The sequence below is a fragment of the Symsagittifera roscoffensis genome, chromosome 4, assembly GCF_963678635.1.
Source record: "Symsagittifera roscoffensis chromosome 4, txSymRosc1.1, whole genome shotgun sequence".
Taxonomy (NCBI): Eukaryota; Metazoa; Xenacoelomorpha; order Acoela; family Convolutidae; genus Symsagittifera; species Symsagittifera roscoffensis.
The window spans coordinates 62,380,886-62,406,664 of record NC_087065.1 but is presented as its reverse complement, the minus strand read 5'-3'; the positions used below and the strand labels follow the sequence as shown (position 1 = coordinate 62,406,664).

The 25,779-nt window shown below is 36.5% G+C and overlaps 2 protein-coding genes across 5 annotated transcripts in view; both read right to left on the bottom strand.

Annotated features, from left to right (window-relative positions):
- Nucleotides 1-13,339: 13,339 nt before the first annotated feature.
- On the bottom strand, nucleotides 13,340-14,462 carry LOC134844980 (regulator of G-protein signaling 21-like). Its single transcript, XM_063861807.1, has 3 exons — nucleotides 14,288-14,462; nucleotides 13,848-14,079; nucleotides 13,340-13,571 (listed from the first exon to the last, which is right to left on the bottom strand). Exons 1-3 carry the CDS (start codon nucleotides 14,460-14,462, stop codon nucleotides 13,340-13,342), a joined length of 639 nt encoding a protein of 212 aa, XP_063717877.1.
- A 1,190-nt stretch (nucleotides 14,463-15,652) lies between these two features.
- The window catches only part of LOC134844021 (hydrocephalus-inducing protein homolog), a 79,806-nt gene continuing 69,679 nt past the window's right edge, over nucleotides 15,653-25,779 (bottom strand). For all 4 annotated transcript variants that reach the window (XM_063860471.1, XM_063860475.1, XM_063860474.1 and 1 more), the window contains 11 exons: nucleotides 25,508-25,646; nucleotides 24,965-25,130; nucleotides 24,272-24,627; nucleotides 23,569-23,951; nucleotides 22,760-22,958; nucleotides 21,245-21,508; nucleotides 19,270-19,439; nucleotides 17,964-18,711; nucleotides 17,350-17,583; nucleotides 16,678-16,902; nucleotides 15,653-16,332 (listed from right to left, as the gene is read on the bottom strand). In XM_063860471.1, the coding sequence (XP_063716541.1) occupies nucleotides 15,832-16,332; nucleotides 16,678-16,902; nucleotides 17,350-17,583; nucleotides 17,964-18,711; nucleotides 19,270-19,439; nucleotides 21,245-21,508; nucleotides 22,760-22,958; nucleotides 23,569-23,951; nucleotides 24,272-24,627; nucleotides 24,965-25,130; nucleotides 25,508-25,646 (3,385 nt within the window). In that variant the 3' untranslated portion in view covers nucleotides 15,653-15,831. The remainder of the gene's footprint in view (nucleotides 16,333-16,677; nucleotides 16,903-17,349; nucleotides 17,584-17,963; nucleotides 18,712-19,269; nucleotides 19,440-21,244; nucleotides 21,509-22,759; nucleotides 22,959-23,568; nucleotides 23,952-24,271; nucleotides 24,628-24,964; nucleotides 25,131-25,507; nucleotides 25,647-25,779) is intronic.

Here is a 25,779-nt window from a genome sequence, read left to right as displayed (position 1 = left end):
GAGTTTACAGATTTCAACTAATTCTAATGAAATTTCCAAACTTACATATAGTTTGGACTGCAGGAAAAAATCTTGCATTACCAGACACCTTAAGTCGAAATACACCACCTGAATTACTTACACGAAAAACAACAGTTGAAATACCCAAAAACATAAAATTCTACCTTGCAGAAAACGAAACATCACCCCGATTGGAATGCAAATATGCAGTAAAAACTGATATTGAACAATCACAAATAAATAGTTTACAACATTTCCCACTTTATTTAGATTGTCAAAATAATCATTATGAAGTTGATTTACTTGGAACATCAACTTTCAAACCAATCCCATATTCTCAATGGATAAAAAATAACACCCAACAAAAACGAACAAAACAACACCCGCCTAAAAAAGACCATTTTCCACTAATTGAAAAAGAAGATTTAACTGATAAAATAAATTTATCAGGACCACAAACAAATGATTCAAAATACACAATAAATCAAGTTTTTGACCTTCACGACCCACTTGATACAATACCCTTATCTAAATTCGAAATTGAAAACATTTTTCTCCCTCCAACAGAAACAATTACAATTTCAACACTGAAACAATATCAAAATCTTGACCCGATAATTAGACAACTAAAATCATGGCACGAATATAAAACTAAACCTGTCAAGGCAGATTCAACCATTCTAGGAAACAAAACACTCCTCCGATACTTTCGCAAATTTAACAACACAACAATTAACGAAAATACAGACCTTTTAGAGTATAACCTGAATGAATCTACAGTTCCATGTCTCCCTTTAAGTATGATTCTTATAGCTTTTAATATTTCACATACACAAAATATTAAAGGACACTCTGGATCAGAAAAAACATATTCAAATTTTATACAAAATTTTTACTTTCCAAATGCACCAATTTGGATAAAAGTACTATGCAATGACTGTATAGTATGTCAACTAAATAAACCTTACCCAAATCAAAAACAAATAGCACAAAAACAAGATTTTAAAGGACAAAGTTTGTACTTTAATCATCGTATCTCATTTGATACTAAAGGACCAATTTCACCCTCATCGGAAGGAAACTCGTACATTATGGTAATTGTTGACGCATTTACACATTATGTAGCAATTAACCCAGTACCACATTGTAACGCTTATTACGCTTACACAACACTCTATGAACACTGGATAGCAAAATTCGGACTACCAGAAATTTTAGTTACAGACAACGGTACAGAATTCATAAATAATGAAATTATCACACTATGTCATTTATATAACATTAAACACAAACCACGTACATCTCATGCACCTTGGACAAACGGCTTAGTCGAAGGTATGAACCGTTCATTACAAGAATATCTTAGATGTATCATCAACGGAAATGATACAAAATATACCGAATGGTCAGCAGATGTAAAATTATTTCCCTTAGCATATAATTCACAAATAACGACAACTTTAGGAATGTCACCATACGAAATGGTTTTTAACCAAAAGCCACGCAAACCAATAATGTTTACAGCAAATTCTCATAAAAACGCACAAGGTTATTGTCAACCAAATAAAGACTCAATTTGTTATAACCTACCTTTACATACACACGATGAAGATCATTTTCATCACCCACAAATTCTTAAACTAGCCTCCGGTACACACACCGAATGGATTCTAAATAGAGATAAAAAACACAATGAAATTTATCAAAAAATAACAAAAAAGTTATTACAAAGACAAAACATTAATGAACAAATCAATTCACGTTTTACACCAGCCTCCGATTTAAAAATTGGAACATTTGTTTTAATACCTAATTTTAATACTCAAAAAGGAATTTCTAAAAAATTACAACCCCTTCGAAAAGGACCATACCAAATAATTGCAAAACCCACTGATGTCACATATAAAATTACCGACTCAAACAAAAAAGAAATCGTTCAACATCGAAACAACCTATTACCTTATTACCCAAAAGAATACGCACTCCGCGAATTAACTCAATTATATTCTTTCACAGGATTAAAAATCATTCAAAATAAACCACATCTGAAAAACACAGAACAAAATGATAACCCCACCGAAAATCAAAACACAAAACCAACCGCCACCAAAATCAATACACAAAACCATAAAGAATCACCAAAACAAAGAAAAAATAGAAAAATGACCGAACAAATAATACCCCAAGAACAAATCGACAAATCAGAAAATAGAAAAACAACAAGACTCCGAAATCAACCACGTAAAAACTATAAAATATTCATCCCCCAATCTAAAATTTTAAAGAAAGTGGAATTTCAAAAGTAATTTTAACATTATACTTCACTATCTTGAAACCTTCGAAACATTTTTCATTTAAATTTTTCAAAATAACATGCTGACAAGTACGTAATAATTCTAGTTCAAAATAAACCAATAGGATTCATCCAATCCGTCACTTTCTCTATCTCAAACTAAGACCAATTAGACGAATCATATAGAACTCCAGGCACATCTATAACTATAACTTTACGACCTCCAGGTCAAAAATAAGCAAACCACTCCAACTTGACAACTAAAATAAATATCACCATAATACCGTACCCCTCCCTTATCTAATAACCCAAAGATCAACAATATTTCCCCAACTCAGACCACGAAAACCCCCAAAGCAAATTTGTTAACTTAGCCTAAAGTAACAAAATGAACATTTTAATTAGCCTAAAGTATAAAAATCTCACCATACCCCGGATCATTTGACAAACAAAAATAAAGAAAAAGACGACCTCCCAGTCACCATGAAAATTGCCCCCAACAATTTTTTACAGAACTCAACCCACTTGTCAAAAAACTAATAAATAATCCGACCACACTAGAAAATCGCCTCAAACAGCAAAAAATATTCGACCAAGAGATCATTTCTTAAATGCTCTTCTCTCAATCAGTTACTCAAATACTCATAAATCTTAAACATTTTTTTACAATACTTGAAACCTTTATAATATTTCTTTTTGATATACTTGAATCTTTTCTAATAATCCTAATCATTTTTTGTAACATTTTTTTAATTTTCTACACTATACTCGAACTATTCCTCCAACTTTCCAAAACCCTTGATTATATCCACAGGTACGATTTATACAACTTGTCTAAATGATACGAAAAATTTTCAGTAGAACTGATATTTTTTTATTGTTTGTAATTTTCATAACATTTTTATCATCCCTCATTTTGACAATATGTAAATGTATAAAGAAAGCAATCTTCACATTTGCCCTAGCAACAATCCTTCTAATTCTTTTTTTGGAAGAATATTATAATAAACATAAACCTTCCCACTAAAGTAACAATTCAAAAATCCATCAAAAATTGCTACCCAACAGTCACAGAATCAGTCTTCACCGACATCATCCCAAGATAACCAAACACCACCTTCAACTACTCAAAATCCTCAAACATCTACACGAATTTCTTTTCAAGACAATCCATACACTTTTGAAGAACGACATGCTCGTTTATCAGAACCACTAGAACCAGTTCAACGACAAGCACCTCTAAGCGAACCAACATATAACCTATACCCAACACTACCACAAGAACTAAGTAGAATAAGAAATCCTAGTCAAAACCAAAATACAGTTGAAATAAATAGACAAATTATACATCCTCGACGAAACAGAAATTTTCAAACTCCACGAGTTCATTTTGATATACCTCAATCCCCATCACAAAACACTCCAGAAAACACCATTGATACATTACCAGAAACCCCTACGATTTTTTCACAACGTAGCACCTCAAGCCTACCATCAGATTACTTAGGTTCAACACCAACATCTGAACAAATACGTGAAAATCCCTTTAACCCCCCAAACCAGGCATCACGACTACCATATTGGACAACACATTCATTTACACAAGGTGAATTAAATTTAGTCAATAATCCAATAGATATTTCTACGGATACAACAACATCCTCATCACTACCAGAAACATTATCACTACCATCAAGACCATCAATAAGCCAGATTTCACCACCACCTTTTAACTTAAATTTTCCAAATAATCTCGACGCCAGATATCGAGAACAATCATCAATAAATATTCCTTTAAGACTAGATTGGAATACATTTACAGCACCTCCACCATTATTTGGACAACATCAAGAAAGTAACCGCCTTCATAACTGGGCACTTAATAGATTACAATATCGCCAAGATATTCACAACGATATCCGTGATCACAATATTCAAATACTCCAACAAAACAGTTTACATTTAAAGTTTGAAATCACAGTTAAGTTAAATAATATTACCCAACATCCCTACCCATTAAATCCACCTAACATAACAGCTCAATCACTACCACCACCGTTTATAACTACTGAAGTAATATACAAATACGACAGATATACCAAAAACACAATTGGCTACATTACATTTTATAATCCATACTCAGGATTATCATACACATGTATATTCTAAAATTATTAATTTTTCTCCAACTCCTTTTTCTAGTAATCTCAAATCAAAACATAAACCCTTCCCCTCGTACAGGACCACAAGATTTATTAGTAACACATTACGATTGTGAAGAAAATGAACAAAAAACACTACATAAATATGCAATAAATCAAGTATCACAATGTGAAACAGAACCACAAGCTATAGAAACCACAGATGTAATAGCAACACTCTATTCAAAAGCCCGAGCAACAACAGTTACAGGTTATAAATTCACAGCAACATTTTCCGAAAAGAAAGTACATTGTTCACAAGTCTCGAACGGAAACAAAAACCGACTTGACCATGAATCATTCTATCAAAGTAATATAGAACGTCTTTTACATCTCAATCCCGACGATTGTAAAAGTGAATTACTTAGACTAAACATCACACAAAATAAAAACTCCGCAAGAAAGTTAGTTAATTTTCAAGTTTTTTCAGACTCTGTACATCAATCACAACTTGAAAGACATCAAGGACATATAAAACTAGACGAAAAATACCCGTATAACGGCGCACACGGACGATTAACCTATGACCTATACGATAAACATTGGATACCACACATTGGTATAAATGACCCATCAAACTGCAAAGCAGACACAAAAAATAAAGGATACCAAGAAATAATGTTTTTCGATTGGAAAATACAACTCGAAAAAATACAACTAACACGAGATTTATCAGATAATACAATGATCTATCAAGGAATCCGATTACCTTGTAAAAATGATCAAGGTTATTGCGACCCTACAACGAGAACGCAAGCAACAATTGTTTGGTTCCCCGAAGATACATGTACAACATTTCAAGTAGCAAAAATACACGCTCGTATGATAAAATTTCACGAAAAATATTTTATACAATCAATTCCATATGAACAAGTCCATCCATCACGAAAACTAAGTTCTAATTTTAGAAACATAGACAATATAGAAAATAAATTGACACGTTTTCAAATATATCAAGAAACAGAACTTGCATGTAAATACAGGAATCCACTTCACAGAACACAATACTCTGAAATATTAGTTGAATACGAAAAAGGATTCGACATGACCACTGGAAAAGTAAAAATCGACCCATATGCCACAGGTCATCCTCCAAACGAAGGAACATCCTATATACCAGTTAATTTTGAAAAAAGCAACGGACAACCTGGTGGACATCTAAAACCCCATGACACCAGAAGCACACGCTTACAAGAATTATCACTAATGAATACTACATATTTCGGTAATATCCACTATGATATTCATTTAGATATGAAACTAGATTATACAATTAGCCGAATTTTTCAAGAAATGTCACTCTCCGAATTAGAAACACTACACCAACTATGCGAATTAGAACGAACACAAATATTACAATCACTTGCACTAGCAGTATTAAAAATACCCTATGCAGGATACTTATTATCTGGAAATAGATCAAATTTTTTAGACTATGAAGGAAACATCTTATGGTTTTATACTTGTACTAAAAAAGTATCACCACTATACGTTTTTGAAGATAAACGATGTTATAAAAGAATCCCTATCTTTTATAAGAATAAAGTACATTTCGTGGATACACTTTCACGAAGAACCTATTTCTGGGATACCGCAGTCCCATGTGGATCAGAAAACAGCCACAATGTAGTACAACTAAACCCTGATGAAAATAAATATTATCTTCTCACTCCATATCCCACATTAATGCAATCACTCAAAAAATTTTCACCAGAAAGCATTCGCGCTATTGCTCGAAACCCAAATATAGACTTACAATCAATAGGAATCTATTCAAAATCAGATATTCAACATCACATTAGAACACAACAATTCCAAGAATTATTAACACAAATGGACACTATACAAAGACAATCAATAGACCAAAATTTACGCAAACTTGCAGAAACCGCAGGATTTGCCGATATCTACACGCAAGACTATAGCGGATATTTTAAAGACATTAAAGATTATATATATCTAAACGGTGAAAAATACCGTCCCCAAGATATATCACCAATTAACATTTTTAGCTTTGTTACACTCAAAAATGAGATCCTCGATTTTCTAGGATGGCCCTACTACATCTTAGAAAAATTGACTATTTTATACGCAATGTTTAACTTTATTGGATTTCTTTTCTCACTTTTAAAAGGAATCTACAACACATGTGCTATACACACACAAGTAAACAGACAAGCAAGCGTAGCACGCATACTCTTTGCAGGATTTTTTGGAATCTTTTCTACATCTATAAACAAAATTCTTTTAGACGCACAAATAAAAGAATATAACACAAAAATAGCAACACGACAAAATACATACGACGAAGAACATAACAATGTAGACATAACGCCAACGGCACCACAATTACCAGCCCTACCAAATAACCATCCACTATCCCTAGTCCCACGAAATTTTCGAAATTTAGCCATCACACATAATCCAAATTTTCGACTCACCACATCACAAAGTCCCATCCAACATATAATGACACACCAGTCACAAGATGATAATACTTATGAACAAATTATTGAACAACCCCATACCACCGCTTTTCAGTCTCAAAATAATCATTTTTTTAGCCCACGATGAGCCGCCAACTTGGATCACTACACCGATCAAATTCCCACCCAACCAATCTTACCTCTCCAATCCCAATAATACCACTTTTTGCTTTTCCGCCACCCGATTTTCCACCTAGTAATGTAACATCAGGCATGAATTCCGACACTAATTCACACATCTCAGTTTTATATTCCATCTCACAACTCAATAACCCGAATATTGAAACCCCCGATGAATTTGCCGACTCAGAACCATCCCCATCCAATAATTTTCATAACTCTTCTAATTTTTCTCAACCCCCTTTTCAACCCATATTATCCAATAACCCTGACCCAATCACTCCCACACCCTCTTATGCTTCCCAAGTTACCCCAACCTACTCCTCATACCATTCTGACCAATCATCTCATTCTCCAGACACCCCCCGAATCTCCCCAGAGCTAGATAATTTTATTACCCTTCAACAACAACCCTACCACCTTAATACCCCAACCATAAACCAAATCTCCTCCACAATAAATTCATCCAACCCCCCTACCCCTACACCCTCTTCAAATTATACTGAATCATTAGCACCATCATCCACATCAACTGAATCTTCACTCAACACTAATAGAGCTTACCGCACTTTTAAAAGAAAGTTCCCCAACCATCCTTTCCCAGCAAAACCAGGAACAGCCCGTGAATACATCAACCACCCCAAGCATACTAACACAAAAGAATTTTTAGCCATCACTTTACCCTCATTCCCACAATACACCTTAAATACCCCCCACGACACTAACGAAACACGCAACTTTGTAGATGAATACGTTTTAATGCCCACCCTCTCTTGGACCTCATATTATCATTTTACTAACCCTCTTTGCTTACCTTTATCTAACACTCACATCGATATAGAGCGAAACACGGACATGCTATATCGACTCACTACACCACTAACCGCTAGACAATTTACTTACGTTGGATATAAAAAATCACTAAAAACACACACTGCACCTAGAGCTAACGAATATACACTCGAATACTATGATCACAACATCATCAGAGCTAACCAAGATCAATTCTTAGACGACGATCGCTTCGCTAATCCACAAATTACTGAGAAATTTTTCATCAAGACACCATATATATTTACACTAAACATCTTCGACCGAAAGTTTGATCACATTATTTCAGAAGCACTAACAGAAACACAAGCATACGAAAGTTTTAAAGAACGCTTCCAAATATTTTCACTAACCTTTCATTTCCTTGCACCACACGAAAGAGATTTACACTGCTCACACGATATTATGTTGCGCACTAAACAAACCCACACATATAGTTATTATCGCTTCATCCAAAATCACTTTGACCTACACACACCCTCTAGACAACCACACCATCGTTTTCAATTCATTAATTCCAAATACACTTCACCATTTTTCCTAAATTTCACATATTGCATTAAAGATACTAACCTTCATGGTATTCTTCGTAATTATGACCCCATAACCCAAATGTACATCTTCTGTCCCATCACCAAGACCTTCAACGCCGAAGAATCCCGACCCTTCCTTATCCCGCACGAGTTTGTACAACCTATAGAAATCCCAATTTTAGAATTCATCCACAACACTAAATTCAATCACAAATTATATAATCTAATCCAAAACACACCTTATGAGTTTGCAGTTGGCACTGAAGAACTAACCACTATTAAGGCACTTCAATTGCTTTGGCCACTGCTTCAAACTAAAAATATCATCCGCATCTTAGCTAAACTACTAACAACTTCAGAACTAATTCACGACATCTTCCCCCACGGTTTTTTCCCCGACGACTAACAGGTAAGTATGAATTAAATGAATATAACTAACTAATTGAAATATTAAAAAACTCACCATACTTTATCCATGTTTTCCTTAGATTTTTAGCCTTCATCCGACGATCACCTACAAAAACCACAAAAAACAAATAAAGATCGCAAATTTCATCAAACAGACTTCAACAATTCTATTAATCTCTTACACTTATAAATTTATAAATTTAATACCAATGCAGTAAATTCATTTCTAAAATTTTCCCCACAAGCAGTAAATCTAATTATAATGAAAATTTGTAACTTAAAATTCCCCCATAACTAGCAGTAAATTTCCAAATTCTATGCAGTAAATTAATAAAATGCAATTGCAGTACTAACCTTTTGATATTTTCATTCATTCGCACAGAAATTCTATCCACACTCGCACAGCTCGCCCACGAAGAATTGTTTAAAATAATGAATTTCAGTTTCAAGTTTTCACACTCAACAACACTAACATATAATAACATGTTTCAAACCTTCCTTTAACCCGGTTGGAAAGGAATCATATACTAAACAAAACTAACCAACGCAGCTTACTAAATACCACAAATCATAGAATAACAGCATGACTAAGAAAAGGAAACCAACGGTACCCAAACCGGATTAACCCAGTTTAAAACTGGATAATTTATTCTTTTGAAGACTATTATAAAGTCTAAGAAAGAAATAATAAAACACAAAAAAGTCGAAAGACAAACCCATACCACGAACAATTTGCTTTTTGGAAAAAGGACATAACCAACAAGACATAAGAAAAACCACAACAAACCCAACATAAAACGTTGTCACATAACAGGACCCCTCACAAAAACCGCATGAAATCATACTCCCACTCCTGGCCTAACCCACCAGGAAGGACGTCCTGAGCATGCTCTATAGCCGGCCTAACCCACCGCGCTACATCCACGCTTTGTGACCACACCTCTATTTTTAATAAGAGCTACTCAAGTGTGAGTAACTCTTCAAAATAACCGAACTAAAACAAAAAGCTTTTGTGAAAACAACTAACTAAAATCATAATTAAAAAATATTAAACTAATTAAATGTTTTATAAAATGTAAATTACATTATGCAATACATAGATCAGAATACAACACCAAGGACGAACATCTAAAGACAAAACGACCCCACTACACTCGAGAGAGAATGACCAACCACAATCGATATGCCACTCACAATCACAACTCAAAGGATTTAGAGTACGACTTGACTTCGCAGAAAAGGACTTCATTGAACTAGACCAATGACCACCTCGATGTTCAAGTATACGTACAGATCCGAGTAACCAGGCATCCCCTCCACGCACAATCTCCACGCCATTCCCAAACTAGATCAGACACAAAAGAAGTTCTCCACGCAGAACAGAAAAACCTGACATAGCCAACCATTCTGAAATCAGATTTGAGTTTGTTGCGAAGACTTAGTCGTTGTCACTAGAAGACACAACGTCTTATGTCTCTAACTCCAGCTTCCTGGAACTTCTTTAACAAAAAGGAAACAGAAGAAATAAGATGTTCGCCAAACACCAACGTCCATCATCCATCCTTCGAATTGCAGAAGAACTATTCTAAAAAACTCTGTAAAACCCGGATGGGTGGAACCTGATCTAAACTACATTTTATGATTGGATAAATTAGATATTTTACCAATGTAAAGTATTTAATATTAACCAATCATGATCCATCTAACTAACAACCCACTTATTTGTAAGTGCTGAAGTTACTTGTAATTTCAGCACCAGAGAGATTTGAATTTAACTTAGAAATTAGTTGGACTCTCCCGAGCACTTCAGCAGCCGCAATAAACCAGTATACCCTAGATCTATTGAGCCTAGCAGAGACTAGTTAAACAACCTGAGACTAGATAGTATAAGAGTAAGATTAGGATCGGTATTAGACTAAGAAGTTGCACGAATCTATCCGGCCGAAAATAAGATAGCGTGACGAGCAGACGGTGTACCCTATCCGAAATTACTCTATGAGTTAACCAACTCGGTCCTAACTCAAAACTTACAAAACACATAACAACCAAGCAAAAGTCAAACTATATCAAAAATGTGGTAATTCAATTTTTGTAGTAGCAAAATAATTGATTAAATTGACGTTTTGGAAGGCATTAAAAACAGGGAGTCTCGAGCAATCATAAAGCATGCTGCATTCTCATGGAATCAAAACTTAACTTTAAATCATCGACTACTCTTCTGATTAAAACTCCTTAAAAATCTATGTCTGGCTCGTTCGAATAAACGGTATGAACTACTGATGAAATAGAGTAACTCTGTATACTCCACGTTCGTAGAAATGCAAGGTTGAAAGATTTAACGGAATCTTTAAAGAACTACTGCGCGTTTGAAAAGCTAGAGCTTGGATCAGAGCAAACAAGGTAAAAAAACATTAACCAAGAAAACACGTTCCAACCAAGAACATCAGACTACATAGAAATAAATTCTAAAAGTAATACAGACAGGCACTTGGAATGCAACTACAACACAAATAACGTCCAATGGATCACGTGCAACACTACATTGAGCGTCATCCCAATTTTTTAAAACTCTCTTCAGATAACAATACAAGCTACCAATAAACAAATGACACTGTCTTAATTGCCTTGAGTCGCATCGTGCTACCAAAAGAAACTCAGCGAACAGATGCTCAGTCTCAAACAGCGGAGCCACCAAGCAACACACCGCTCTATATCCTGAAACAAAACAAAAAATAACTATTTTTCCTTGCGTTCTGCACCAGTGCTGGGTGCCAGCAAAAGTCTCGCTTAGCAGTCAATCTAGATTCCACAAAAAAAATATCGATATGCTCGACAAAAAAGTAACCAAACTACGCTACAACAGTGCAGACAATTATGGGGTAGAAAATTCTTAAGAAGAAACAAGTTGTTGATCTTTGCAAGTCCTGATGGCATTGCCCGCTGATGCAGAGTTAAACTTTCATTAACTACACTAACTAGGCCCAAGGTGACATTAGCTTTAGTCGAATTGGGACGGTTTTCTAGACCTTGCACCTATTTTGTATGAGAAAACCTTAACACTTTTGGTCCTGAACCATTTGCCATGCGCGAGAATTTTCACGGTACCAACAATTCTTCAAATAAATTGCACTAAAATCTGGTAAATCCTTTTCGTGATAAGTTGATTAACCGGATCTTGTTCACAATATAACCAAATTTGGCTTCTAAAAATTTACTTTTAAATGGACCATTCAAGATTAAGCGTCAACCACCTCGAACGATTTGAAGAAAGTTGTTTGAAGTAAGTTTGAAGTGAAATGACGAAAGCTCAAGAAGTCAACTCGTATCGACGTGAAAAACTACCGGCCGTTCATAGCCAATGAATTTTTTTTAATGACGAATTAGTCCAAGAGCAAACATTTTCGATTTTGTTTTAAGTTTTTTATTCTGTAGTCCAACACGCTAAATAAAATACAATTTTATTTCGATAATTGTCTCGAGTAAATTAATTTTTTTTTTCAAATTGTGTTTAATGTTTTACAAATGATTTGAATAAAACATTTAAAATTGCTGGTTACAAACTCAAAAATAAACAGAAAAAAAGATGGCGAGCACAAGTTTTCCGTCATACTTCATTCGAAGTCGGAACATGCGAAAATGCTTCAATTACTTAAAACTGCTGCTGTAGTGTCTTCGTCGTCATCGCCATGTGCTAATAGCTATTCGATGGCCATTGACAGTGACATGCTGTGAAAAACATAGCCAATCGAAGATTGAAAAAGATTAATGAACAGGTAAACAGAAAATAAAACACTGACTTTGTTGAAAAATCTCATTTTTGATTTTCATAGAAAAAAAATAGATGCCCTTTAAGCTGTTTGAATTCCTAGAACGATTTATGATTGGCGCTTTTTTGACAACTTTAACCCAACTTGAGAAAAACGGGATCAACAAAAAAATTTTTATTCCGCTGGACAATTAAAAATTAAAATCCAGTTTCGAAACTACAAACCTAGAAAGCGTCATTTCCACGGTCGTATCTGGAGAATGCTATTTACGTCACTTTCAGCAGAAGAATTTCAACTGATCTCAAAAAGAGCATATATTCCTAAGTGCAACCATAAATGCATGAAAATGTATGAATGCACATCTGTAGTATTTATAGACTTTTAAGATTTTTCCTGAAAAAAAAAGAAAAATCAGCAAGATCTATATAAGAGTCTTCACTATGTTCATTACTCCTAATAACTCAGCTGTAAGGTGGTAAATTTTACATGTTTCTTTAACAAGTTGAATACCGGTACCACACTACACTTTCGAAAAACAAAAGAAGGTAGAAAAAAGTTGAATTGATCTTAATTAGTATATACAATATTTTAGAAGTTAATGGAATTGTTCAGTTTGTTATTTAATTGGCATTATCAGTACTTAGATCTACTTCATGATATTCATCATTTTGTTATTGCTGTGACCGTAAATTGGTCATTTTTAAGTTGTGAAGCTCCAAAAGCATAGTTTATGCACGTCGTGGCTGTCACTATGAGGGCGTGGACAAGATGGCCTTGGAGGCGTTGAAGGTGCGGTGGGTTTTGATGATGAGGAGTATCTATCTTTCCTGGATGCCATTTTGTGTTGGAATTGAGGCGTGGTTTTGAATCGGGGGAGAGAGTCTCTAGCCATGTTGCAGAATACAGTGGTCTGTGCCTCGTTGAAGAGAGTACTAAACAAGTTACAAACTTCAAATTAAACTTTAATTTTACAAAAACTGAATTTTGTTTATACACTTTTACACTGATTTTGTTTTTCGCTTTTACACTGATCCATCTAAAATATTTTAGATGGATTTATTTTAGACGGCTCTATATAAAAAAAAAAAACGTCAGCTGGTTTCCGTTTAGACTCTTACTTGCAGTAAAACTATTCTCTCACCCATAAAATTTTAGTGTTTTGTAAGCTGAAAACTAATTTGCCCCAAAAAAATGATGGTCCAACTCACCAGCTAAAGTTGGCTTCTAAGAACGCGTGGAGAACATTGTTGCGGACTGCGGCGGGCAAGTTGACCTGTTTGATTGACAGTTCAGAGATGTACTTATTCACAATCTGATCAGCCAGGCCCATTCTTTTCTGCCCATTCCGTGTCTCCTTGTACACTTCACATGCAGTCCAAAATTCGAGATTCTCTTCAGCGTGTTCCAAAATGAGGTATTTGTAGAACATCTGGATGAGCTCTGGAAAACAAAAAAACATTTGTTACTTAAGATTATAAAGCATAAATCAAATCAAGAACACTTAACCGAGCAGAAAAAGTTTTGGAATATTCGAAACACTTCGTCTTTTCATGTTTTTTACTTAAAAACTTTTTTGTATTTCTGAAATCACCAGCAAAATGGCTAAATAATTTTATTGAATTATGCAATAATATACTGAATTGCTTGCCTGGATTTCTGAGAACTGTGGTCATTTCTGGGAATTGACAAGGCTTGTTAGAAACATGGACAGCTTCTAGGCGTCTGCTCATTCGAGGCAAATTGCGAGAGCAATACTCTTTGACAGGTCTTTCGCATTTTCGCACCTGGCTTTTCGTCACCTGATGAGTCCCAATTGAGTCCATAGTGCAGTTTAATGATTGGCTGAGATTCCCAGAGATTAATCCAGAAAATGAGTGGTCCACCGTTGTCCAGTTGTGCATATGAGTTGCTCCTCTTGAAGTATTGTGACTGTTGATACTTTCAGAAAACGATGAAGTTCCAACGGATCCCGACGTTGAGCTTCTCGAGTCATTTGAAGATTTGAACCCCGATAATTGCAAGGAGCTTTGGGAAGTCAAGGAGCCTTCGGAGCTGAGTGACTCGGATGATGACAGTTTTCCCGAGGTAGATGATCCAAGAGAAACGTCACGACGACGAGAGTTTGAGGAGTGACTTGTCGACGATGCCGAAGAATTGTTGTGATGGGTTCTTGGAGTCATTCGCGGATTCGGATTAAGACATGATTCAATTGACATTCGAGTAGATCGGGAGATTTTGGCCCCAAATGAAAAATCGGAATTCTTAAACTTAGCACCAGAATCCATCTTTCCAGAGGCGTTGGTATCTGAGGACCTGCAAATTTAAAAGTTGTTGAAAAATACAAAAAGCTGATATTTGGCTAATTTGTTTTCAAATCTTTGGTAATAATTGTTTTCGTTTCTACCTTATTGTATTAAATTTGGAGTACTTACTTTCTGCCTGAGGTGAAAAAGCTTCTCATTTCTGTGGTTTGCGTGTGAAATTCAGGTAAAGTTGATTGTTTCAAACTGAGACTGCTGGTTCGAAATGACGAATGCAAAATTATGAATAGTTGAAATGAAAAAGCGGCGGGTAAATAAGTTTATTATGATATGGTTAATTCATTTACCTGAGCTTATCCCTTGGGATTATGTGTGAGTGCAGAACAAAAACATTTGCCAGTTGATTGCTTGTTAATTGCTCGATTAAATGTAATCGATTTCAAACTTACATGCGTCCTATTTCGGTCGGGATGGATATTAAAGTTAACGAGATTTCAGATTTAAGTCTGAAAAAACCTTCACAGCTTGAGAACGCCCGGCAATAACGTACAGGTGTTTGAAAGATAAAACTATATTCCAATTTACAAAGCTTACCGTCCAAAAAAGGAAGCAATTAGAAATTTCATGAAAAAGCGAAATCCAAATCAAATGGAAAAATCAAGCAAACAAGGATCCAATTATACTTTCATAAAAAAACCACGGACGACTAATTTAAGGAAATAAAAGATTATATAAGCAATAAAAGAGTTGAATTCGGATTATGCAAATGTACAATTCTATTTACAGTTGACAAAAATATGTTTTTACAGTTTTTCTGTACAGTAAACTCACACATTGTGTGTAACTTACAACTATGATGATTTTCTGGAATGATTTAATCAATTTTAAGCGTTTTAAGTCACTGTGGCTCAAGTTGTGGAATTTTTCAAGTTCAATGCGTGCCTTTGATATAGAACGACCATGAAGTGTTTTTGCCGGCCATACTTTTTGGACACGAGACCATCAATTTGCCCATACATGGCATCTTTGACCCATCTGGGTTGCCTTCAAATGCCACGTGCAGATTGGTTGATTTCTTCCCCTTTAGATTCTCGTTGCCTTTCACAGTGAACGCCGGATTGTCAATCGAGAATACAAATTGTTGTTGTGAATGGAAGATATTTTTGAAAGGAATCGTCATAGATCCCCCCGCTTTAACGCTGAATGGACCCTGAGGTTTGGGCGTGGTTGCTGTTCCGTGCAACATGAACAAATAGTCCCCACCCACTTGGGAGAAAATCCGCATTTCAGCCTTGACGTCCCCAAGACAGGAGGGTTCGAAGGTGACATCGAAAGAGACTTCGGTTCCTGCGCTAGTTCCAGGAGCTGCAGGGATGATTGTCTTCTCAACCGAAAAGTCCTCTTTGCCCGCAGTCCTCTCGGGCTGTTCAATCTACACAGAATAAATTATTTTCTAAGCTGAGATAATTGATATCATTGCAAAAATAGGAAAACAAAGTAAACAAAATATTTTTCAATTAGTCTAATTTGCTTGAAGTGGTGTAATTCACTACACTAAGCAAATTCATTTTACTCAAAAATAAACTCGATAGACACTCACTTAGTTTATATTGATTCATCTATTAAGTTATTGTGAAAATGAGATAGTTCGCTTTTCAAAATTTTAGATAAAAAAAATCATCTCTGAACGCTTTGCTTTTTAATTGAAAAAATCTATATGAACTTGACAGAGAAAATACGTAAAAGGCGTGAAAAAGTGAAAAGATAATTAACTGACCTTGATGGTGTACTCGCACTTGGCCTTGGAGTAGTTGAGGAATGTGGCTGTTAGGGTCTGCTGGGACCCCAGAGGAGCGCGGAAGAACAGGGGCTTCTCTGGTCTGGGGGGCAGACTGCGAAGCACCAGGTCATAAGTGTAGCTTCCTAACTCAGTGCTGTTCAGAACTAACTTGACCGAAGTTTCCTCCACTCTCAGAGGAAGATACTCTATGTTGAAATCACACTGAAACATGCACAAGTTGCTGTAAGTTGTACTTAAACATGAATCGCTATTAAACTTGCTGTAAGTGTACTTAAACATGTAAATTTACTCTAAGTTGCACATGAACTCTTAGCTTGAGTTGAAGGGATGGTAGGTAAGTATAAAAAAAAGAGATTAAAAATTAAGCCGACTTTTATTCTTGACAATCGGAACTACCAACATAACATGACGAACTGCTCTGCAAATTGGCAGAGAAGACATCTTCCTTTTAATCGAAAAATTGTATAAATAAAAAGTTTACTTGTAAATTGAAATTGCATGAATGAAAAAAAAAGAGACAACTTTTTTGAACCAAATTTTCTTAGACGATACAATAGCCTCAATTGTATTGTAGTTACTCTGATAGTACTCATCTGACGAGACCGGGGGGGGGGACTAAAAAAGAATAGAGGAGGGGTGTGAACTCACTGAAGACTCTGGCGCAATAACGAACTGCGGGGGCATGAGTATCTCTGGACAGGGACAGCTGGCGTAGAATGTGACCCCGTTGTTGGGGAGGGGGTTGGCGAGTGTGATGGAGTGGGAGAGGGGGTGTCTGCAGGGGGTCTCCAGTTCCACAGTCTCCATCACTCCAGGCAGACTGACTCTCAGGTTGAGGAAGAAGAACACATACTCGCCACTCTTCTCGTTCACAAACGTCACCTGACAAAAACACAAACAAACATAGTATTCATTCTTAATCGTACCACCCTTTGAACGACCATAATTTTCATTCTTAATCGTACGATCCTTTGAACAACCCAAACGAACATAATGGCTTATGGTCAATCGTAATAAATTGCAATAAACAGTTTTTGGCGAAAAAAAGGAATTTCCAACCGAATACAGAAAAAGTACAAAACTAGTACTATTAATTTAATAATCAGAAAAGTTTTTTTTTGTCATCGAACAACAGTCAATGAAACCGGAAGAAGCATTTAATTAAGTAGGTTCAGTAGGTGTAAAGATCAAAGGTCTCAAAAATGAATTAATAGAACAGGAAAAAAAATGCAAAAATTATCATTCGAAATATGGAAATATACCTTGGCCTGGAAGTTCCCCTCTTTATGCGAGTAGAAATTCAGTTTGTAGTCTCTTTTGGTCAATCCAGGCACGTCCAAATAATCCAGTCCATTAAGTTGAGTAGAGGGGTCCAGTTTATCCGGCTTCATCAGGTCTATGATGACCTTGAACCTCTGCGGAGTCTTCTCCCAGTTACTAACAGGAATCAACTCAGTGTGAGGCTGTTTGGAAGGAACCTCCCGGATGATAGTGTCTACCGGCTTTGGAGGATCCGCGGCACCTTGCAGATTATACAAAAGTCCACTTCCATCCGGAAGTGCGAAGAAAACTGATCCCAGGTGCTTCTTATCAGCCGACGTCATTCGGAATGGCTTGTATGAAATGTTGTACGGTTTTGTTGCACCTGCGTCAATAACCAGGGTATCTGGACCCTGGAAGAATTCGCCCTCGATAACCGGAGTCAGAACCCACTGGGATCCGGTCTTGTTGCTGATGCTGACCATTTTACGGTCGGTCTCTCGCACACTACATTGGAACTGGACAAGTTCCTTTCCAGTAGGAGGACACGCAGCACACACTCCAGTAAGGGTGAGCTTAAGAGGTTTGCCCCCCTCTATATTACAAGTGAGGTTGCTGTATCGGATGTCTGCGTTCACAACTGAAGGCTGGAATGCAATTTCCAAAGGCAGGTCCATCCCTGGTGCGATATACCCTTTAGATGGAACTATGCTGAAGTCCGGCTTGAATTTGGCCACGTCCCAATTGAAGCTAAAGATAATCATGAAAATCATTTAATTTAGGAAAATTCACTAAAAAAACCTTAAATTATATCAGTAATCAGGTTTACTAATGATGCAAACAAGAAAACAGACAGTAGGAAAATGTCAATGACCTAAAAAAAAACAAAGAAAATCGATTTTTTGACAGAAAAAAAGATACCATCTTAAAGCTATTTTTGATGTGTTTTCACTCACGTTTTTTTGCGCCATTTGCACTTGTCATTTGAGAGCGTAATTTGCTTTCCAGTTAGCAAATGAAGTTGAAATGAGTTCAAAAAGAAATCAATATATAAACCGCGAATAAATCAAATTCAGCATGAAGAACATGAAGTTTTGCTGACAGTGTAGTGCAGAGTAAAAGGATCTCTTTTTCTGCCCCTCTCAAACTATCCCTTTAAAATTCACCCCCAAAAATGTAAAACTCAACATTTAAGCAGATGCGACTTTTGTAGCTAGTAACTAACTTCTCTTCTTTTGTAAAGGGGGGGGTAAGAGAGAAAAGATCCGAGTGAGGTATGGAATAGTATGGAGTTGTGATGGTACATACTACACTCCTATGTCGCCGTCGTTGGTCATGAGTAGTCGGCGTCTGCTCTCGCCCCTGGCCACGACTGCCCCGAATGGCACTGCCTGTGTGTCCAGACGCACACTCTGGTCCACCACACTGCCACTCACACTGAACACTGGCACACTACTCCCAGCCATCTCCAGGTACACCTAACATACAACACAGCAGACATTCAAACATGCACTACTATCAGCAAATGGTGGTAGGCCAACAAGCCGAAGGGCCAACAAACCGAAAATAGGATTACCATTCCAACAAGACAAAAATTAATATTGTTATGCAACATAACAGATTGTCATTGTTTTTATGCATTTCTTACATAATTTTGATGTAATTTACATTTAGATGCAATTTCGGATTCAAGATATGGCTGTTTGTTGATTATCCGCCTCAGCAAACGTGCAACATCATTACTTTTTGCTCCGACCAAAAATTGCGCAGGTACTCCGTATTCGGGTGTGTTTCTGATTCTTTTTAAAATCCAAAATGAAATTTCTAAATGAACGTCAAAAGTACCCAAAACATACATCAAGAGAGGTCGAGCGACGAACTTCATTGAAGTCGTGATTCGATTGAAAGTTTAAAAAAAATTTAGTCGAGAAAAGCTAGTTCGAAAACTTTCTTGAGCAAAAATAGAATGAAAAATTTTAATAGTGATTTATTATCAGCTGAATTTGCCTAATTTCTTTTTTTTTATAGTTAGTTTGTTTTAAGCTCAATTCTAGTGTTTCTTCCTATGTACAAAAAAGTCAAACTTGAAAAAAAAACATTCTAATTTTTTTATACAATTTTGAGCTGGATTCACTGTCCAGAGCTTTCAGTGATACCTTCATTTATTAAATTCAACTTAAGAAAAATTGTGAAAAATAAAAAATAAAAAAAGAAATAAGAAAACTTTTCATCCGTTTCAAGTCAGATAAATCATATTTTAAGATAAATTTAGCTGTAAAGTTCCATTCAGTTTCTTGTAAGAGAAAAATAAAAAGACCAAAATGACTGAACAAAAACAAAAACTAATGAAATTTCAAACAATAGAACAACAGTTAATTTTCGTTGTTTCTTGAAAGTAAGAGGAAGATAGAAAGACAGCAAATTAGAATAAAATTAGCCAGTTACTGTGCAAAAATACAAACAAAAATAAGAAATTAGGCTAATTCGAAATTCATAATGAAAAAGGCCAAATTTTCAAAAAAAAATTTCCTGCTTGGCCTCATCTTATTAGTTTGAAATTAGACCAAAAATCAAAAATTTGAAACTGGTTTTTTGTCCACACAGGGGAAAATTGTTCGAAAGTTCTTAATGTCGTTTGAATCACGACTGAAAGGGCTTTAATATGATATATAACTCGACCCAATCCAATGATTATTTGTGATACCTGATTCTACGTGGGAAAAAAAACTAAAACACACCCGAATACAAAGTTCCTCCACTGTCGGAACAAAAACAAGTTTAACACTTTCATAATTCAAAAAATCTTGGCATGGTGAACAAACTAACATTTACGAACATATTTGTATTATATATCTTACATCGTTACGTCACTCATTTAGCCATAATAACACGTAAAACAACGGTAAAAACAGCTTTACTTTGTTTTTTAAGGCAAGGCTTTCAAGTGATATGAAAAATTTCTGTCAAAAATGGCTAATTAAAAAATCGAATTTTAACTGAGAAAAAACCACCACGAGCACAAATATTCCATCATATTCTTGAAAAGTCGGAACAAAATGATAAAACATGAAATATCAGCCCCTCCTCTTTATTTTAGATGTGAACAAAACGCAACGATGTCATCGTGTTAAGCATTCGTATTTGGAGAGTGCAATTTACATAACTTTCAGCAGATGAACTTCAATTGAACTCAAAAAGGTTTTCAAAAATGTTTGAGGAAAAAAAATTAATTTGACCGACGAGCTCAGTTGCCTTGCTACTGATTCTATAAACAACTACTAACCTCTTCTGAGAAAGCAGGGATTCTCTCGTTTGAACACAATTTGACAACTACATTCACAGACTCATTGGGCTTCATGGTCACTTTCGAGGGTGTAATTGACACACTCTGAGCCAGAGTGACCCCTCTTGGTGACGTGGGTGACATACAGAGGTCAAAAGTCACCGGCACTTTTGTGTGGTTGGTGAGAGTCGTCTGCTTCTTCGCCTGTTTTCCTGCTTTGACGGAGCCAAAGTTCAGAAGCTTCATCCCATCTGCTGCTTCGATCTGGAAACAACAAAACTTATTAGAAAATTAATTTTACGGGAAAAATTTCATCGCCTTAAAGCTCTTCGAATTTATAAAATTTTTCTGATAGGCGCTTTGAAAAAAAATCAACCCAATGTGAATAAATTGGATACGGCGTTTTTTCCCCATTTTGGTGAAAATTTTAACATATCCAACCTAATTTTGAATCTTAAAATCAAACTCAACTTTAAAGACGGAGGTGTAGCTGCATTTCGCAGAAACTAGCGAGAACACGACAAAAACAGCTTTAAAAAGTGAAATAAACACAGAGGCGAAGCTTCGCTTCGCTAACACTTGCGAGATCACGACCAAAAAGCAGCTCTATCAAATGAAATAAGAAAAAGTAGAAATAAGCCTCGAATTAGCAAAACTCGGCTATGTGTAATATTCGAATCTGAGAGATTGTGAGTCTCACACACTATCCACTCAGCCACGCAAGCTTAACAACCAACAAACACTAGTCACGAATAAAGCAGCTACAAATGCTAATAAACTGCCAATACAATTCAGCAAAAGTGGCACCAAATACAAATATACTCAATCTTGCAAGTAAAAATTTAGAATATAACAAACTGAAGGCATCCACACTAACTTTGCATGCAACAAATTGCAAAGCATAAAGCCACATTATGTATAAATTATGAATTTCTAAAAATTGCTAGAAAATTGCTGAAGTTTTTCGGTTCATTTGGTGAATTAAAAATGCATCAACTGTGTTAACTTATTACTATTCGCCCGTCAAAGCACATGCTATGAAAAAGCTGTAAAGGTGTCCCAAAAGTAGCACCAATATTTTCGACTTGGGTTGGAAAAAAGAACGTTCGTACTAATACACTCGCTTCGCAAGTGTAAAAAGTAGAAATAAGCCTGGAAACAATTTTAAAAATCTGCCACGCAAATAATCTCAATCCCTAATCTCTCAGGCACAGACGGTTAAAAACCGTTAAATTTTAGGTACAAATAAAGCAGACGAAATTTCTAATGCTGCAGATCGTGATTTTAGCAAAAGTAGCATCAAATAATCACTTATACTTGCGAGTTAGGTTGGGAAAAAAAGAAAATTCACACTAATACATTGCGATCGCAAGTCGCAAGTGTAAATAAATGACAAAAAGTCTAAATGAAAAAAAAAATTGGTACTAACAAAACTTTTTCTTGAAAAAAAAACCACGATCGAAATAAGTAAAAGTTCATACAGAGCAAAAACACTTAAACACAGAAGTGACCCACATTTGCAGTGATTCCTTCGCCCTTGACTTGCAGGGTGGAAGTAGACAGCCCGTTGAGGAAGAATGCGACCACTTCTTCAACTGCACCCACCCTGTGGGGACTAAAGGTGAGAGTGACGGATGCGGACTGGCCCGGATCCAGAGAGCAGGACTGGAAACCCACTTGCAGAGCATCTGTGTCTTCGAACAGACACTGCACACTAAAATAGAATTTATACATTAAATTAAGATCATTGAAGCAGGAGGTAAAAGATCAAAAATCGAGCTGTTTAATTTCTTAAAAACCGCAATTGAAGCCCTTAATTTTTTAAATTTTCTTGATTGAACATGCTCAGATTATGGAAAACTTTGGCCTACAGACCTTCCGGTTTTCAGGAGGGGACCTTAGCCACGTCATCACACCTATTTTAACGTCACACACCTCTTTAGCCACTTCATCACATCTTTTCAGCTCACCAAAGAGACCTTTTAATTTCTTGAGCTATTATTCATTGCTTTCCGGAACAATTATCAAAGCAAATACTCAACCAGATAATGCAAAATTCAAAGCTACTTACACTGCAACCCGATATTCCCGTTGTTCAACTATTTTTTACTTATCCAAAGATTTATCCAAGAGGGACCAACATACGAGCTGTTCAGCTCCTTACTGAGAAGCACTGCTGCGCCCCTGATTGACAATTACATGCAGTTTATGACTTATTTTTTTTCTGAGCTGAGTATCGTAGCCACACCCTTAAGCAACGAGCACGGATCATGGTCGGCTTCGAACATTCCACGTCTTTAAATTGGCTAGAAATAAATAAATACCTAATAGGCTTCGAGTCACTGTTTGTGATCTGAACATTCTCTACAGATGGCTTCATGCCCGCACGGGCCAAGAAAACACTTCCGAAGTTGACCTTCTTGGCCGAAAAGACAAGCAACGGCGCCACACATTTTCCCAGAAGCGCCACTTGATAATTGGGGCCTCGCTTGACCTCTAGAGTCAATATGCAATTCCTCAGCTCACAATTCTTGGCGGAGAGGAATGCGAGAGTGGTGCTGCACTTTTGACCGGGTTTAAGTTCTCCCTCCTCGGGTGAAATGGAGACTAGTTCGCGGTGGCTGGAGATGGTCCACTTGTACGATATCGCGTACTTGCCCGGGTTCGAGACTTGCAGACTCCGCACTGCTTGCTCATTCGGTTCCACCTATAAACGATAGCAATTGGAAATACTATAGCCAGAATATACAAAAAATGCAGGGGAGAATTTATCCGCAATGAAGGGAGTTGAAAGTACAAGAAGCTATTTGAATACATCAAGAACTAATTGAAATTTTTGTTGATTTTTTTGAACTTTTTCCAAGCAATTTTCCCCGCATTGCTCAAATGGGTATAGCTTATGGACCATTATTGTTTTAAATATTCTTCATCATAAACATGTGACCTGGTAGTTGTCAAATACCGAAGTGGTTAAGATAGCAAGTGGCCGAAAAGTTGAGTGTTCATCGAAATGCAGTGGGTAAATACCTGTTTGAGATTGATCTCATTTCGTCCATTTGCAGTCAATTTGACCATTTGGCCGCTTGCACTCTCACACACTAAATCAGCCCTCACACTAAAACCCTCTGCCTTCACATTCAACATCAAGGGTTCCCTCCGGTGCTTGACCCTGCATATCAGGTTGAAATTATACTCCTTATCCGAGGGGGCAGTAAAAAACAGATCAAGCGGGGCCCTGGATTTAGGGGGGATCACTCCGGCTATGGGCATGATGCCTATCATGGCTCCACGTCCCTCTGTGTAGATTGACTCGGCATCGAACGAGTAGGACAGAGGGAAGTCCTCGTCGTTTTCGAGGTGGATCAATTCATGGGACTGCTCGCCTGAAAGCAAGAAAAGACACTAAAAATTGTAAATTAAGTACAACAAAAAATTAATGACTCAATTAAAAATGTTTTTCAGGATACTTTCGCTGCCAAGATTAAAAAAACTTGAGCTAAGTTCACGCCAAAAAATCCCACCCTGTTAGAAAAAAAAGGCCAAAACCTTGCATTTTGTTAAACTTTCCAAAAAAAATTGCTTATAACACAGGACAAAAATGCCGCGCGTGTTAAACTAATTTCGCAATTTTTCAAAATTCGTAGACAAAATTTAATTAAGTTTTTTGTCATATTTACTTGGCAGGACTTATTTTGTTTGAGCTAGAGTGTAAGTACATACCAACGAGGATCGATCTGAAGCTGAGGTGTGACCTCTCGAATCGGACAGTTGGCTCGGAGGTCGTGCCTACCAGAAGGAACAGCAGACTGATCTTCTGGCCAGGGATAGAGAAGCGCCAGAAGGACTCCGTCACTCCAAGGTCACTCGGTCGGAACTCAAAACCCATCTAGAACAGGTTTAACCGTTTAGAAACACGTCTTCGCGTGCACGATTGTCATTTCATCTTCCTAGTTTGGAAAGCTTGTACTTCATTTTGAAAGTCCTTAGAAAACCACAGATTCCATAACTTAGTGGTGAAACTTTCGTTAACGTTTCCGACGGTACTGAAGCATACTTGGTCTCCGTATTCAACAGCTCGGGAGAGTGGGATGAGGAAATAATAATCATAGGTATACAAAACAGCAATCACGCAATATACCTAATTTTATTATGATGAGACCGCTAGAAAAAGAGTTTTACCACAGGTACAATTAGCAGACAAAGTGAAAAGGAAAAAAGCTATATTTATATATGATGAGAGCTTTTTGGTAGTGTAGTCTATACCTGTGTGGAGTGCCCGGACAAGATCTGTCCCTTGGGGTTGAGACACTTGAAGGCAGTCTCTTTCTTCACACTCTTTAGGTCCAGACACTGCCACGAGTAACTGTATGTGTTCTTGGTCGGGTTAATCACGTCGAAGCTCCTAAGACAGAGAGACAATTTGTTATAAAGTATTAAAAACTCGCTAAACTGTTTTGCTTTACAGATTTACTGGAGATCTGGTTGCGATTCACAATACCGGAAAAGTTTACGGAAATCCACTTTCTCCGATAATT